This window comes from Melospiza melodia, chromosome 15 (assembly GCF_035770615.1).
Source record: "Melospiza melodia melodia isolate bMelMel2 chromosome 15, bMelMel2.pri, whole genome shotgun sequence".
Taxonomy (NCBI): domain Eukaryota; kingdom Metazoa; phylum Chordata; class Aves; order Passeriformes; family Passerellidae; genus Melospiza; species Melospiza melodia.
This window is the reverse complement of record NC_086208.1, coordinates 20,591,322-20,608,901: the sequence shown is the minus strand read 5'-3', so window position 1 is coordinate 20,608,901 and position 17,580 is coordinate 20,591,322. Positions and strand designations below refer to the sequence as shown.

The following is a 17,580-nucleotide window of genomic DNA, read 5'->3' as shown; positions in this document are numbered from 1 at the left end:
TTCTTGTGTAAACTCAGGCTGAGCTGAGGACATCTGTTCCTGGGTGACCAAAAGGGTCCTTGTGGCAGTGAACTGCAGCTGGGGCCCCACTGTGACCCTGCTGGTGGCTTTCCACAGCACAGACCAGCACATACGTGCCTTGGACATAAAGGAACTCTTGCCTGCAGAGTCACTGATACACAAACCTTAGAAAATTTTCTCCTAAATGCCTCAAATTGATGCAAAGTGCTGACTCAGCATGAACTGGAATCTGTTGGAATGAAAATGAAATTTTGTCATACATCAGACAGGATGATGCTCCCAATAGCTCTTCCATGGTTTTAAAAACAAACAACAACGAAAACCACCCAACAGATGCATTTACTGGCAGATAAAAATTGAACTTTTTAGGACTGCATGTCTTGAGCAACCTTGCGCTGTTAATCATTAAGCTAGGGATACCTCAGTGTTTCTGCTCTCCTGCTGCAGACAGAGGCATTAAGTCAGAAGAGAATTTACAAAGATGACTTTATGGACAACAGCAATTGTCTACAGGGAACTCCACAAGACCACTGCACCCAAGTAACCACACACACACACACATCCTAAAAACACAATGGCCATTTGGATTTAAATGTAGCAACACTTGCTAGGAATTACTGTACGTGCTGGATATTTACTGTGCATTTAATTGTCACGTGTTCATTCAGTATGTCAGATGTTTATTAGTCATTCTTGGTTCCCCTCTGGGAATCTCAGCACAAGGCTTTGTGCCACTGGCAGTGCACAATCTCTACTGCTCAAATAGCCAGCAGTGATTTTACTCCATTTTGAAGGGTTCTTGTAAGCAAAGAAAGGTACTGAAACATCCCTGGGCTTTTCAAGCTAGAAGCACATTCACTATGGCAAACAATCCACAGCACTGCACTTGATGCTGCCCAGAAAAACCTGTCACACTCCAAAGCACAGACAAAGCAAGGTGCAGCCACCTATTTTCAAAGAAGGAATTACATTTTTTTAAATTACAGTAGATGCACCATTCTGGAAGGTATAGTAGCAGGGCAGAGCTATTGCAAGAGCTCCCTCGTGCTCCCTCTGCTCCTGCATGCCTACACATGGGAGCTTACACCAGGACAGGTATTCCATTTTCCAGAGAGAATGACAGCCAGGTACTGACTGACAAGGTCAGGCAACAGGAGGTGTGCTCAGCTTCAGAAAACTCAGAAACAGCAGGGAGTGCCTGAATGAACCCCCCTCATAACCCCCCAAAGCTGCTGAGACAAGTATGAAAGCCAAAGCTCAAGCTTCCACAGTTCTGTATTATCTCTTAGAGAGAGAACACATTTCAAATCATAAAGGGGCAAGAAATTAGATTTCTAAAAAACAAGCAGGAAAAGAATCAGGAAGATTCCTTGAAGATCTTGACTTGTACAGGTAAAGGGGCACGGTTCTTCCTAGCAGGCCTCAGGTGAAAAAAACCTCACAGAAACACAGATATCCTAATCACCAAGTGTTGTGCAAGCTGGTGTGGTACAACAGGTCTTTCCTGCTCAATCCTTCTGTACCTGCAGGACTCTACAGAGGAGAACCATGGCTGGGCTGCAGGTCTACGGCACAGATCACATCTATCAGCTCCTGCTCAAGGTTTTGTCCCTGCAGAGCTTCACAGGTAGAAGAGCAACCAGCACAAGCTTCCCAGCAAGGCACACGAAGCAAGAAATTGAAATCAAACCTGCCAGGATCATATCTCAGATTTTGTTGTGAAGGAAAAGTAGTACTGTACAAAGGTGTAGAAAAGCAGTGGTCTTCTTCTCTATTGCCAAAACAGACATTCCTCAAAAACCTGGAAAAGGCTCTAGTCCAAGGGCTGTAATATCTGCTTTCCAGAGCCCAGGCCTTCTGGTAGTCGCACATTCAAACAGTAAAACCAGTCTGCAGTACCATTTGATATACCCAGTAATTCTCCAGCAGATGCACCTCCTTGACTATGTGCCATTTCAGAAATTCCCATATTCATCCAAAACAGCCACAGGTTTCTTCAAGCCTAAGCATGGCAGTTTGTCACAGCTCACTGAATCTCACAGTGGCACCGGGAAAAGCAGAGATAAGTGAATAACACATTCAAAAATCACCCTGGCCAAGGATACTGTCCCTTTATGAAAATAACGTACATCAGTCATTCCTATTTAGATTTTTCCAGCTGGTTGGACGCATTAGCTGGCAGGCTCCAGGGATACCTTCTAACCACTCAGAAGAAAATACTCTTTCCTTCGTAAGAATTAGATTCCAAAGAAGCTGCCCATTCAGAAGTGGCAAAGAAGTGAGCAGGCCTTTCAGTAGTCTCTTAGCTGCAGGTTTTCCATATAATAGATTGATGAGTCAGAACTGCTGCAAGTCTGCAGCCATGCTACAATGCTAAGATGGTTTAAAGAAAAAGAAAGTGGGCGTGATTTGGGCATTATCACCTCCTCTCCTCAAGACACAGGTTGCACAGCCATCTCTGAAGCTCATGACAGCAAAGACAGCTCTTCCAGTTTCAAAATGGCTCTTGCTTTAGCAGAAATATTTCAGGAAGAATTTCAACTGTTCAGACATAGTTTAGGTTAAGATGACATGGAATAAAACAATCAAGGACAGAGATTGAGATTGTCAAATGCCCTGAAATATTCTCTTCCACTGGCTGCCACATGACGATGGCTGACCAAGGACTTCGGCTCAATTAGAGAGCTATCAAACATCCTGTATGTGACACGTCTGTTCCATACAACAGATCTTTATGAAGCAAAGGTAGAAACGGAACAGTCTCACATGAAGAACAGCTTTGCAGATAAACTGATGTTTTGTAGAACAGAAAGCTCACGAGTTCTCACCTAAAATCGTCTCTTCCTTTGAGGAACGTAACAAATGAGAGCAACAGAGATGCAGAGGCAAGCCTGCAGGTTTGCAGGCAGTTTGCCCTGTTGCTCCTGTACTGGAAAGGATGAAAAGTCCATCTTGTGCTGCTAGCAGCTGAAGAAGTTTGTACAAAAGGTACCGAGTGAGACAGTCTCTACAGTGGTCTCAACAGCAACACTGAGAGAAGACACGAAACACACAGAGGCATACAAGGAACTCAAGCCAGATGTGTATGTGGAGACACAGACTAATGCCCATGGAAATAGAGTCACAAGCAAGTAGGCTGGTTACAGGTCAGGTACAGTACCTAATCCACTTTGCTTCATCTCAGAAGACTGCCTGGAATAAGTGCTGAAGAGGCGATAACCTCCTGATTTAGAAGAAGATTCAGACAGCACCTGCAAAGACATAGTGTAAATAATCAGCACCATGCTCCAAGTTACCCACTGCTATCAAAGCCTTTAAACATCAGTTGAAGGTAAAGAAATGGATATCTCTTCCTTAAAATCATCATTTTCAAGAAGCACAAAGGTAGTCATATGCTAGGATTGTGATAATGAATGCTCAATTGTAATTTCAAGATTTTGTTGGATTGTGGAACAATGGAAATCTGTAAAGTAGGACGGGACTCATGTAGTGAGCATCTTTTCTCCCAAGACTCTTTCTGAGATCCTTGGGACTCAGACTTCCTTCTTTAGCAGCAGGAAATCATATCCCTTTTAATTCAGTATGTGCCTATCACAAAGAGCCTCTGAGTGCTGCACATTGTGAGAAACATACAGTGATGGAAGACAGCTAACCTCAAACATTAACTCTGCTGTTTTCTGGTTCAGAAAACTGATGGCAAAAATGCCTGTGAAATCCCTCTTAAAGGAGGGACAATTCCAGAGTGCTCTGAAGGTAACAGTCACCTGCTGACTGTGACACTGGCCTTGTGACACAGAACAGCCTGGAAGGAGAGATGTTACAACAGTAAAATTAATTTTGTTACTTCACCAAATCAGTGAATGGGACAGTTCTAAGCCCTGATAGCTTAAACATCCTGGATGTATCCACCAGTGAGCAGGGACCCTCATCAGCATGAGATCTTGGATGGGATGGAGGAATGTGAAACATGGAGCTGCCTTTGTGAAAGGCAGACTGGCAAGATGTCATCACAGCTTGGTGGTGAGGTTGCATGTAATCTTATACTGGCTACACCAGTGCCTCTGTAGAGCATGTAATCCAAATAATGCTAGTGTTTCTCAAGCATTTCCTTACGTGCTCTTCAGTTTCTCTGGCCTGTGTTCCTGTCCTTCCTCAATGAGGAAGAGTTTCAGAGGTTTGCCCTCCACAACATCCCTCCTTGCCTTCTGCAGATCCTTTCCCAGAATCAACTCGGACTCTGGCATGTTAAAAGAAACGCCAGGAAACCAACACCAAGCCAAAGGCCTTTGCCAGAAGCAGGACGGGCACCAGGAGCACGGTTACCTCCATGGATCCCGTTTTGCGGCTCCTGACCAGCGGCGACCTGCGCTGGATGCTGACGGGCTCCGAGGGCTGCGGGGACTTCTGCCGCGCGCGCTCTGCCTCATCGCCGCCCTTCTCACGCGACAGGTCCTCCAGGCTGCCTTGGTCCGCCTTCTTGTCCTCGTTCTGCCGTGAGGAAACGCTGCCCTTGTGTCCACAGGCACGTGGCCTCTGCCCACGCTGCCCCACACCAGCTCCAGGCTTGCATCTCCTGCCGTGCCAAGCTCAGGAGGCACTCACAGTCCCACAGCCACCCTGACGGGCCCAAACGGGACAGACACAGCGTGCCAGCTCCCCGTGCACACAGACAGAGCACAACAGCGCCCAGGTGTCCCCTGGGGCTGGCAGCTCCTGCCCAGGTGTCTGCTTACCTCTGCTGAGGCCGGTCGAAAGCCAAACCCCGTGGGTATGTTCCTGTCCTCCTCACAGCCTTTGACACCAGGGCTGAAGTGCAGCTCCACATGGAAACGCTCCTCTGAAGAGGGATCCTGTGAACACATGTCACAGGGAATAGGTAAAGAACAAAACCCAGTTAATCCTACCATCAGCCCAGGCCAAGGTCCCACCCTGCTGTGCTGGCCAGCACGCATCCCAGGCCCATCCCTCGGAGGGAAAGCAGAGGCAACAAGCATGAACAGAATGGCTCCAGATTTGTCCCATCCAAAAGGACAGCCCTCATCAGCACCCAGCTGAGCCATTCTGACTGTTGCTATTTTGAGACAACAGCCACAGAGGAGTATAACAGAATCAGGCTCTATTTATATATGTACACACACATATCTCCCTAAACCCCAGCTCCTTCTGACCCACTCCTGCTGCAAACCCAGCATATGCCAGGACAGGGGGAGACTGGGTCCCCCCTGGACCTTCAGTCAGGCTGATCCAAGACTTAAGCAACTGTCTCTAATAATAATTTTTCATTAACCTTTTTTAAAGGAAGACAGAGTTTTTACAGTATCTGGCACTAATGATATAAACCCATCTTGACTGACTGACACATCCACACCACTCGTGAGAGCTCTAGTCACATATTTTTTGAGAAGCATCACTTCTAACATTAGAAGCTCACACCAGCTCTGTGAATGCAAAGCTCTAACTCTGTAAGGTGTGGGCTAAGGGGCTGCTTCCCTCACCACTACAACCTCCTGCAGCACAGACCCAAGTCACAAGGTCTGATGATCAAGACATGCAGTTTGGTGGCAAACCTACTTACAGTCAGCACCCTCAGCTCCCACATTCTAGCTGTTTATTAAATGAGTCTCTTTACTTCCTGAAGATACCAGTTTACATTTCCCTAACTATATCAGCACGCTTTCAGAATAAAAAATAGTTAACAGATGTGGAATTTCTGGATATTTTCTAGACATATTTCAAAAATACAAATCAAATGTCACTCAAATATATTTATTTTTTCCTACTGCTTACTTGCAATTAATACTTAAAAAGAGCAAATAATTTTGACTAGAAAATGCTTTAAAATAGTCAGTATTAATTACATAAGTTGGGTATTATGCTCAGAGTATTACTGCTCTTTCTGCTTACATGCAACAAGCATTAACTAGGTCACTGCCTCCCACACAAACTAAAAACTAGCAGTTGTGTTAATGATCCATCCATCTTTGTCCACAAGCAGCAAGAGCTCAAGTTACAGACTTCCAACTGAGCTTCCAACTCTGAGGACTGCCTTGCAACGGGGCAGGAAGCATTGCATCCTACTGCTCTATCCCTCACCTTGTTGTTGTCCTCGTAGAGCATGATAACAATCTGGGTCATGTAGTTCAGCTCTGAGATAGCACTCAAATAGTCCATGGCTCTCTTCCACTGCTGGTCTTTGTTTTCCTGATATATACACACAAACAGTCGCATGGGATAAGCAACAGCAGACACCTTGCAGCATTCAGTGAAACGGGACTGAGAGAGTTCCTCTCTCCACAAGGTAACACCTTGCTTAACTTGCATGAAGAAATGAGCTTGCCATGTGGTGGGGTGCTTGCAGTCAGGGGCAGCTGCACAGAGGGACCCATGGCAGATGGGAGCTGCAAGCCGCTGTGCCGCGCTGACTGGAGACAAGCAGAGCCCACAGCAGGCTCCCAACACAGTCATTCTCACACCACAGGAACGAGCACAGGGGATGGGCTTGTGCTAAATAAGGGACCGAGTGAAAGGCTGTCACCTGACGCTGAATGGAAAATGTGGAGACAGGCTGAAGCCCTGGGCTCCACAGAGCAGGGCAGCCCACCCTTCACTGCCCCCCAGCACTGCCAGGAAATGGGCACACCTGAAGGGCCACCCATGATGCTGTGGAGTGAATCAGCACGTTGATGGACATGAACTGAACTCTCCAGTACAAAGAACTCAGATGCAGCCCAATATCCCTGTGTTGGCAACACAGCATCCTTGGGCACCTGAGTCAGGGAAAAGGGAGCATCTTGTTCAGTGAGTGATTTAGAGGCACTTTTCTGATCACTGTCTACAGATATGCTAAGCTGCCACAGACACCAGAAATCATGTCTGTTAAGCAAGCCCAAACTCTCAAGGCATTTCAGACCACGCTTAAAAATGGGAAGGTAAATCAGACAGCCTCTTTAAAGCAGAGCTTTTCTCAGGGTCTGCATACCAAATCATTCAGGAAGCAGGTGAAGAGAGAGCAAGTGGAGGGTAAGCTGGATGAATTAATCCCTAAAAACTGTCATCTGCCTCTCTGGTAGAGAGCACATCCTGTGAATTTGCAACCTTGAATTGCTTCCTCTGTAAGAAAACTGATTTTATTGACTTAGAATTGATATAAAGACAGGACTAAAGACAGGACTATAAATACAGGACTAAGCTCTTAAAATAAAGGGTTGAAGGAAGCAGGAAGGAAGAAATTCAATCATCCCCATTGCCTCATACTGCTCTTCTCCTATACAAGTAAGTGGTCTGCCCACCTGAAACTAGCAGGAGAGATCTTGGAGAAAACATGTCTCTGTGCAAGCAAGGAAGGCACTGAGGAAGAACAATCCCCCTACATGCCAGAAATGCAGGAAGCTGCAGCATGCAAACACAGCAGAGATGGAGCTGGCCCGATGCCACTGATGCACAGCATTCGTGGCAGAGCTGGCTAAAGGGGCAACCTACAGACGTACACTGTCTGCCTTGGAAAAGGCTACTGGAAGAAAGCAGGGAGGCCTACTGTGTGAGCACTGCGGGACACTTACATCCAGAAGGCCCCCGTAGCGGAAGATGCTGAGCAGGGAGTGCACGTGGCTCTCACTGGTGAAGTACAGCCGAGTGCGGACGTGGCGGCCCGGGGACAGAACTCCTCGTGAGTACCTAAACCAAAACCAGCCCCAGTCACTCACCTGCCAATCAACTGCCATCTGTCACACATCAGCACTTCTGCACACTTAATGCAATGACACAGCCCCACACTGAGAAATGTCAAAGGCAGCAGGACAGAACAAACAGTGAGAGTGCTGGCACAGGAGCAACAAATTTTGTGAAATCCTAATGGAGACACACAGTAGGTGGCTCATCACTCTACAGTGGCCCTGTGCAGGGAAATGCCAGGATGAGGCATCACCATCCAGCTGCAATGGGTACAAGCCTTTGTGGCCCTGCACTTCTGGTATTCTGTCTCAATGTGCCTTCTCCATCTGCCTTCTAGTTCTGGGAGCACCAACATGCCTTCCACCTGGACGTCCTTCAGTGTATGCTCAGCACCTCCTTCCACAACAGTACACTCTTCTGGCATGGGAACCACCCCTGCTCCACAGCTGCCCTCCCCACTGCCAGCAGCATGCAGCACAAGCCTTACAACGGATGTAGCTTGTTGACAGACTCATCTTCATGAGTTCTCTGTAGGTCCAGCTGGATCTTTTTAATGAGAGGAAGACAAAAGCCAATAGCAATCTCCAGTTTCTCCTCCTTATTAATCCCATATTCCTGCAGGAACAAAACAACAGATACCCTGAGCCCTGGTTCTTTGCCAGATCCTCACATAAAAGGCCACTTCAGTCTGCAGCACCACTGGTTAAGCAAGGACAAGAAGAGAAATGTCACTCAACACTTTTCACTTTTTTTTCCCTCACATATTGCAGGGGGTAACAGAGGACTGAGACTTCCAAGAACCCCAGTTATGTCTGGACATGACTATCACTATCCTCAACAGCTCAGAGTGCAAGGACCATGAGCAAATCTCAGATCTCATGACATGCAAACTTATACCCTGAGCTAGCATGAGCATTAAAGCAACAACTGCTATTAGCAAAGATATAAACTGCAGTGCTACGCTGAAAACAGCCAGACTGCACATCACCAGCAACACTGAAAAAGTTTAGACCACTTCTGCTCTACAGGGGCAGCTGGACCTTGCTGGCAGAAACTCATCCCATATAAATTAAACTTTGTCAGAAGCAACTCAACATTGGACACTGAACAAGTCCTAGTTTGACAAGAAAAACAAACTTGTCAGAACTTTAACACAGAAATATCCCTTCACTTTCACAACCCTACATGCGGAGAGGATGGAATGTTGCTGTAGCACACACACACACAGCTTGGAGCTGTGCTGTGATGCACTACAGCAACATGGAAAAGCTGCTGCATCAGCTGCTCATTACTCTGACCCTGCCAGAATCCTCAACCAGAAGCTCAGCCCTGCCACATTTCAAGTCATAAATGGTTTTGGCCTTATACAAACACTGAGACAGATCTGAGAAACACCCTACTGTGACAGGCTGCCTTGGCAGTTAATGTGCAAGAGAATCGAGACAAAACACAAAGGCAAAGGCTCAGAAATTGGTGGCACAGGCATTGTCATACAGGCTCTACCTGGGGTATGATCACATCTGCCAGGGCTTTGGAGAGCTTGAAGAGTTCAGTTGTGCCTTCCAGTTTCAGTGCACAGTTGTGCTGTACATCATACTTGATGCAGTCATATATATCAGGGATCTTGCTGATGTCATAGCGCCCATTCTTCATGCGGAAATCTCGCTCCAGCTTACTCCAGCGTTGCAGCATCAGTTCCAAAGTCTCACTGTGGTACAGCTGCAGGTCTAAAAAGCAAAGGACAGCAAACAACATGCACATCCTAGAGCCACAGAATCACAGAACCTTGGTTATTGCTGCAGAGATTTCAAGGGCCAGCTGTGACTGAGTTCTCCCAGCACGAAAGGGCTCCAATTCTTGTGTCACCCACAGGAATCCTAGTCTGGAAAAGCCACTGGAACTGTTGCAGGGGTTTTAATCTGCAGCAACAGGCTACTTCTGAAATGCTTGAGAAAAGTGAAACTGTTTGCCTAGCTGCTTAGGTCTGCCATAAATGCATATATAATTTCCTTTACATTAGAGCTCTCTTTAACAGTAATTGAAAGCTGAGCCTTCCACATCAATAAGCACATACGGAATTACACTTTACAGTTTCTTTGCTACAGACAATCACAAGCCCTAGTGGTATTTGGGAGCTCGGAAGATGTAACAATAAATTAATCTTTTCCAGTTCTGTTGCTCACCTGCAGATTTTGGGTCCTCCAGACGTTTTCGTATCTGGGAGGTGAGATTTTCAATCAGGGTGAACACCTGGTTACAGACCTCAACTGGGTTCTGGATAAAGGTCATGGAGTTGAGCAGAGAAGCACTGCCTGTAGGTGCTAGCTGAAAGAAGATTCCAGCAGACATTAGCCAGTCTACACAAATGGGGAATGAAAAATGTCTGTCTTTTGCAGCCATACTGCTTTATGACTTGGGACAAAAGCTGTGCTCCCAGCTGAGCACAATAAGCTGGCCTGTTCTTAGGAGTAGTCAGGCATGTCTTAAAATCTTCCTCAAGATCAAACTCAGAGGGAGCAAACAACTGCTCCCATTAGTCTGGACCTCCCTCCACCTCCAATATCCACTCTTGTCTCATTTTGCTTCTGTGCTTGAGCAAAAGGGCTTCATTTTAAGTAGTTCTTTGAGATGATAAATATGTTCCTTAAAGGACTTCAGTCCAGTAATCACATTTCAGAGTCTGGGAAAAACAGTATTTTGGGGACTTGCTGGAGAAGCAGCAATAGTGCTTTCACTGGTTGTTGTGCTGCATGCAGCCCATGCTCTCCACTCTGCAGCAATGAGAACCTGACAGGACACACAACAATTTGTAACCAAAAGGTCTGTTCACACGTGCATAGAGCACGGATCTAGAATGCAGTGAGACACAGTCCCTGCCCACAGCAGCTGGGATTGATCTGAGCAGCATGCAGGAGCTCTTCCAGCACACTCACAAGAACAAAATGAACCGGCAATTATGAAGGGAGAAAAAGGCACCATGATCAGTCCTGAAGGGGACAGCAGAGCAACACTGAGGACTGTCACTCCAGGAAGGACAAAAGCTATTAACTTGCACATTCCATACATATCCTGCCATTTTGACCAGAACTGATCTCAAACTAACCAAACCACTGTCCACATACCAGACTTCACATCAAACCACTGCAGTGATGCTATTCTCCTTTCAGATCCAGGGAGCAATGAAGCCACACTGGTGCTTTACCTTTTCATAATCCTCTTCACAGAACTCAGCATCCTTCTGCATGATTTCATGTAGTCGAGCCTTCACTCTGTGCTGACAGCTGCTAAGGGAATCACTGTCACTGTCCAGCAGACCATTCATGTTGGCACTTTTCACCATCTGCACCAGGATGGGGGTCAGCTCTCCTTCCAGGGCCAGCAGACCCTAAAACCACACCACATAGGACAAGATTTCAGCAACCAAGCAACAAAAATTCTGGTGGTTTCATGGCCAGAACTCAGGCAACTAAAGCAAAATCTCAACTGTCCTTGAAGGGCAGTTTTACAGCAACACCCCCTCCAGTCAGAGATGACTCTGGCATGGTTCTAGAGCTGTTCAAGCAAAGGGCAGATCTGCCTGTGGCAGCCCCAGATTTATCCAGGCAACTATTGAGCAGGCTCAACTATCAAGCAGCTCAGTTTGCTTGAAAATACAGCGAATGCTCCAAAGACCAGCTAAGGCCACCGCAGGATTCCCCTTGGCTTTAGCTGCAAATGAACCTGTTTCCACCCCATACCTCACCAAAGACATTTCATTTCCCTTTTAAATTCAGCAGGCAAGGAATAACCCCTCTGGCTGGGCAGCCACCCCAGAAACATTCATTCTATAGGCAATCAATACTCAGCAGCACATCTGGTGTGCTCTAAGATCAAGCATCAGCAATAATCCACATGGAACTCCTTCCTGACTGAGAGTCCTGTCCTGGACAGGACATTAAAGGTGACAGGTGTGTGCAGATACACCAGATGTTCAGTACTGCCCCATACACCTGCTATTAGCCCAGTGTACCCCAGTCCATCCAACACAGAGGAGGAAGATCCTAGGAAAACTCCTTCCTCATCACCAGAGGCTTTCCTTTAGAACTGGCATATTTTAAGAGTGATGAACAAACGGATGCCCAAAAGAGAAGAAAGACCTTTGCAAAAGCTGCTGCTGTCATCTGCACTCTCCCCTCATCCGAGGCGTAGATCTTGAGATCATGGCGATAAGTGCTGTGCAGCCTGAGCAAGCCACAGCCAGGGAAACCAGCATAATCGCCTGCAACCAGGGACAACTCAAGATTTATATTCTCACACCTGCAAAATTACCAGCTGAATATATTGGTTTACACAAACAAACTTTATTGTAGTAACAAAGTTATGTAGAGAACTAGTCACTTGCATAGGCAGCATTTATGCTGCTCCAAAATAGACAGTTCTAGCTATACACAAGGACTAGAAATGTAACAGTCATTGCTTAACTTGGGAAAGTTCATTTTGAGGAAAAAAATGAGCATCCCCCAGTTAAGTCTGATGCTGCCCAAATTCTGCAGCAAACTCTACTGAACACCCTGTAGTAGATCTGATAGCCTGAATCCCTGGTGCAGAATGAAGATGCAAAAAAACCCCACTTCCTTCTGCTTAGTTTCTGCATGAGAGCAAATCCTGCAGCCCTCAGAACTGCAGGGAGGGTGGTTCAGCAAGGAAGTTTCCAAAGCAAGTCCTGTACAGCTACAATTACTTTGTGGCACAAATTGCCAGTTTATTTCTCATGTCTGAGTCAACCACAAGAGTCAGATCAGTAATGGAGGAAAGTAACTCATGAAGCTCTCGAGTCTGACCTCCAAAGACAGTCCAGTGGTCACTATTTGCTGCTACCTGGAATCCCAGGGCAATTCTGCACAGTACCCAGTCACACCGTGTGACAAGACAGGAACACTAACTACTCCCAGCTCACAGCTCAGAGAAACACCCTGGCAGACAGGCACCAGCCACAAGTCAGAGGAAATGTATGTCTTAGGAAAGCTGCCGGGCTCTCCAAGACACACTGAAGTTTAACAGCAGACCTCTCAGGTCAGCTTAGGGATCTGGGTACAAAACCCACCTGAATTATTTATCCCGACCATGCCAACTCAAAAGAACAAACACTATCCCAGAGGCTGTGTACAGCCACAGATGCCCTCGCAGCCCTCGCGTGGGCTGGGCAGGGCCAGACTCACCTTGGCCCCCAGGGTACATGCAGCGGAAGGCGCGGCCCAGCTCCTCAGCCTGCACTCTTCCCGCTGGGGTCAGCTCCCCACCCCACTTGAGCACCAGCAGCAGCGAGGGGGAGGCCTCCCGGCGAGCCTCTAGGAGACAAACAGGCATTCACCCATCAGAGCTCCTGCCTGAGCTTGCCGAGGGAGGAAGAAGAGGCCGTCATCAGCACCTTGCACACAGCTCCCAACACAAGCCTGACCCAAGCCCCCCAGGAAACAAACCAGCAAGTAGGAAATTCAGAGTCACTACTTTTTGAAGGATGACATTCATAAAACTGGAAATGCAAGCCCTGTAGAGCCAGCCAGGGTGTACTGGAATCCCTGCAATCCTTCCTATGATGTGAGCAAAGATAAGATATGGGTCACCAACTCTGCTAGCATGTCCAGAGGCCTATACACAGATGGTAGCTGCACTCCCACCTGAACTCTGGGCTTAAAGATCAGGTTTAGGTAGCACCATTAGGTTCCTTTACCTTCATCTTCACTCGCAGCTTTTGGATGTCCATGAGGAAGATAGGTCAACTGAACCTTACGGTTAATGCCAGAAAAATGTCCATACCTGTCACAAGGGATGGAGAAAAAAACACTGAAACAAATCAACTCCACCCAACCTTTGCCCAGAGGCCCCCAGGCAGTACACAGCAGAAGTATAGCACAAGCAAGAGACTTTCTGCCACAACACCCATAGCCATGGAACATGATTTTTGTCATCTCCCTGTGACCCAGCACAGACCCCCACAAAAAGCCAAACAGCTCCCTCAAACAAAATTCAAAGATCCATTGCTTTACTCTTCTACCAAGAGCACTCTATGCTGTCATTCCTCACTATGGCTTTAAACTCTTATCTACACCTTTAACAAGTGGATTAATGAGATCACAGAAAAAACCACTCTGACAGATGTTTTGAGGATAACCATGATGAGCAGAAAGAGCAGAGGAGGTGATCACAGCAAAAAGTCCTCCTCTGTGCTCCAGAGACACGGCCTGAACACAGATGCTGGCTGTGTGTGCCATAGCCAGCTGCAGCCTGAGAGGAACCCTGTTTTGTTTAGAAGCTGTCAATATCACCACATTTTTATTTTGACTGTACAAAACCTCAGAGGACACAACATCTTTTCATGTTTTCCAAGCTCTTTTTTGCTAAACTTTTGGCACCAGGACAACTTTATTTAAAACAACTTTATTCCAATCATATCAAAATGCTTCAGATCAACATAGTCCATCTAGGACCCCAGTTCCTCTCCTGCAGCAAAGAAAGCTCAGTTTTGTCTCAAGTAGTTTAGCCAAACACCAGACACGCTTGGGACAAGGATCAGCAGGGTTTTGATGTCAAGGAGAAAAAGTGAGGAACATGGTGCCTTTGCTGTACAGCTACTAACAGGGGACAGAGGAGACCCCCGTCTCTGGGCACCAGCAGCACAGCTTGGTCCCGTGTCACATCCTCTGAGGCAGCGCCCTGAGACAGGAATGCTTACATCTCCAAGACACTCTTCAGCTGCTCCAGTTTGGATTTCCTCTCCTCGATTTCACAATCGCTGTGGGTTCCCAGCTCCACCACAAGCTGCCGTGCAATGTCCAGCACTTCCTGTTGGGAAGCAGAGAGCAATTCTGCCTCAGACTCACCAGTGTACTCCTGCAAGGCCTCCTAACAGCTTCACCCAGAAGCAGGTCCATACAGACACTCCTCAGAGGTATGTCATTTCATAAGACACAGCTCAGGCAGGACAAACTTCCACACTGCAGTTTGCTTCATCCTCATGCTGTACTACAGCCCTGCTGAGAACCAAGCAGGTACCTCCAACTGCCCCACTCCTTAGCATGGACCCATCTGTCACCAGAGGCAACCACAGCCTGGTGGGCAAGCTGCATCAGGTCATCTCCATCCCACAGCGTGCGCATCGGGCAGCAGAAGTTTCCATTCTGCTCTCCTGCTGTCACCCAGCTGAGTGGGCCCAGGGTGCAGAATGGGACACAGAGCATCTGTGTGACACACTGTTGCCCTCTTGGAGGTTTGTACCCTCCCAAAGAATTGCCTCGCACCAGGATCTGTATTACCTGCATATCCCACGCAGTAACCCCAGAATGCACTTCCTCACCTGTAGCTGCTCTGGTTTCTTCAACTTCAACTTTCCTGTCTTGTAACCATCATATTTCTCAAATAATTCAAAGAACCTGAACAGACAAAAAAGAATGCTGATCCATTTTCTGCTGTTTCATAACACAAGGAGGGTCATTCCCACTTGTGCCTTCAGTCTCTATTCTTCAGGGAGAACCAGCAGGCTGCTGGCTCTTCCCTGCACTTCAGAAATTCTGAAAAAACAAGTGTTTTTCAAAATACAACCAGTAAGCAGATACTAGCTTCCCATTTAGTGAGGCACTTCCCTTTTCAGCACCCACACCTTCATTCTGCCTTCCAGCTCACACAAAAGGTGTCAGGATCCTTGTGGGGAAAGGGGGCTCTCCCAACTGGTCAGAAAGCATTTGCTTGGATGGGCCATGAAAAATACTGCCTCCTATGCACTCAGCCCTCTGCTCCCGCTTCTGGTTTAGAGAATAGGCCCTCATCCTTTCCCAGGAGCAGAGCACCTTTTTCCCTTGGCTCTTACCGGGGATGTTTCACTTCCATCTTCATCTTCTGCTTCGGGGTGCGATCTCCATGACGGATGACTGCAATAACGCAGCGAAGCTCCATCCTGGGCAAACATAAGATAAAGAGGACAAATGTGCCCTTACACTCCAGAACTGCCACCAGGAAGGAGCTTCCTATTGCTCATTCAGTTCCATTCTTCTGACACCTGCTTTCCTCAGCAGGGGTAGAGTTTCTCCCAGCCTAAACCAGACACAAGTGCCACAGTTGCAGAGGGAGTCAGAGCTCTGCAGACACTACTAAGGTGAGGGGTTTCATACTGGTGTACAAGTACGCTGAGGATCACAAAGAAACTTTTGCCTTTGATCTTTTAGCCTTATGTGCCAGAAAACCAGTAAGGTCAAAGGTATCAAATGAGGGGCTGCCAAGCATATTGGTAATGATGAATGTTTCAACTAAGTGTTTCCACCTATTTCACTGGTAGCTCAACACGCACTTTCTCCATGTAGCAGCCAGCTACAGCATCTGTCCTGATCTGTTTCCTGTCCTGACGAAGAATTTGGACCTCTGAAAGCCATGCAAGCAGTTTCTGTTATTTCTTCAGTTATTGCTCATCTGCATTCATCAAACCTACAACTAATCTCCAACCTATCACAACTTCCACGTGCATAGCTAAGCCTTTCCACAGGCATTTCAGGGTTGCAAGCAGCACAGCAGCTGGAGGATGCCATGCTGCTAGTGGTGTCAGGCCCTTGGACAGGGTTTGTCACAATTTGTCCCTCACACAGTCATCACTGGCATCCTTTTGAGAAGACAGCAGGTACTCACATGGTGCCTGAAGTAGTGGGGACAATGGGGATGTCTTCTGCCTCCGTTGGGATGGACCAGGGGATATGAAACTGGGGAGCCAACTCCCTCATGATTATATTTCTGAAAGAAATCAAAATACAACACTCACAAGAAAATCCATTCCCTTAGTTCTCTACCTCCTCCTTAGCAGTCCTGCTGAAAGATGTGAAGGGAGCCACAGAACTTCCCCTCACTTTCATTGCAGAGACACCTACCACACTGTGGGCTAGTTAGGGCACCCCAAAGGGGTACCAGTTTTCCCCACATCACCAATACCACAACTGGGCTCAGCATGCAATGAAAAGTCCTGGAAGATATATATCTATATCTAGCTGTAGACAAAGACAGCTAATGCCATTGCAGGCAGGAGCTCCAGGGCTTGAAAATAACCTGTTCCTCCAAGAGCCAAGCTTTCACCTGCTGAGCAAGTGACTCGCATGAACCACTGGCAGACTTCTCTGACATAGTGACCAAGACTCCATATTTCATTTTACTCTGCTGTGAGTTACCTTACCACCTTATCAAAACTCAGATTGCTCATACCCAAGGATTTTGGCACAGTCATCATAATACTTCATGGAGTTCTTCACAAAGCTGAAGCCATTCACATCACAAACAAAGGAGTGGCCGTTGGCCCGCAGGAGGTCGAAGCCACACACGGTTTGCTGCAGGAGGAAGCAGAGGACAGGGCCCTTGGACACACGGGAAGGAAGCAGTGGGGGACAGCAGCGACCCTGCCAGCAGGGCATGCACAGACCCAGCCAACGCTGCCCAGCTCAGCCTGCTGATGCTACAGCCATCCTACAGTCCATGCCCACCTCACAAGCCTACAACAAGTGTGAAGACATGCTGTTAGTCAGCCCTTTACCCCCTTACTGCTGAGCCAAAGGCCCTAACCACAAACCCCCAGATGGAGCCACCAGGGCCAACCCCCGACTTTCCAGAGCTCTAAGGACCTGAAACAGAGCAGTTCCTGGATATCCAGCTCTTCCTTTGAAATCCAATAATTTTGAACCAGATTGACAAGCATGCACAAGAAGTGCAGTAGGCAAAGACACCCATCACTAAATGGAAAAGGCTACAAGGTAGAAAAGAGACCAAATCTGCATCAGCCCAACCACACGGGGTGCCAGTTGCAGTGGAACAGGAACAAGGAGTCCAGTGCTTCTTCCACTGATACTGCCGAACATGTCATGGAACCATACCTAGACTCTT

At 47.3% G+C, this 17,580-nt stretch overlaps 1 protein-coding gene across 10 annotated transcripts in view; it reads right to left on the bottom strand.

Moving 5' to 3' along the window:
• Positions 1-17,580, bottom strand: part of PPIP5K1 (diphosphoinositol pentakisphosphate kinase 1) — a 42,197-nt gene that overhangs the window by 16,100 nt on the left and 8,517 nt on the right. For all 10 annotated transcript variants that reach the window (XM_063170110.1, XM_063170109.1, XM_063170108.1 and 7 more), the window contains 17 exons: positions 16,909-17,030; positions 16,345-16,446; positions 15,536-15,622; positions 15,026-15,101; positions 14,405-14,514; positions 13,403-13,488; positions 12,891-13,019; positions 11,829-11,950; positions 10,895-11,077; positions 9,876-10,017; positions 9,196-9,419; positions 8,180-8,307; positions 7,581-7,695; positions 6,115-6,222; positions 4,755-4,871; positions 4,345-4,509; positions 3,182-3,272 (listed from right to left, as the gene is read on the bottom strand). In XM_063170110.1, coding sequence (XP_063026180.1) covers positions 3,182-3,272; positions 4,345-4,509; positions 4,755-4,871; positions 6,115-6,222; positions 7,581-7,695; positions 8,180-8,307; positions 9,196-9,419; positions 9,876-10,017; positions 10,895-11,077; positions 11,829-11,950; positions 12,891-13,019; positions 13,403-13,488; positions 14,405-14,514; positions 15,026-15,101; positions 15,536-15,622; positions 16,345-16,446; positions 16,909-17,030 — 2,107 coding nt within the window. The remainder of the gene's footprint in view (positions 1-3,181; positions 3,273-4,344; positions 4,510-4,754; positions 4,872-6,114; positions 6,223-7,580; positions 7,696-8,179; positions 8,308-9,195; positions 9,420-9,875; positions 10,018-10,894; positions 11,078-11,828; positions 11,951-12,890; positions 13,020-13,402; positions 13,489-14,404; positions 14,515-15,025; positions 15,102-15,535; positions 15,623-16,344; positions 16,447-16,908; positions 17,031-17,580) is intronic.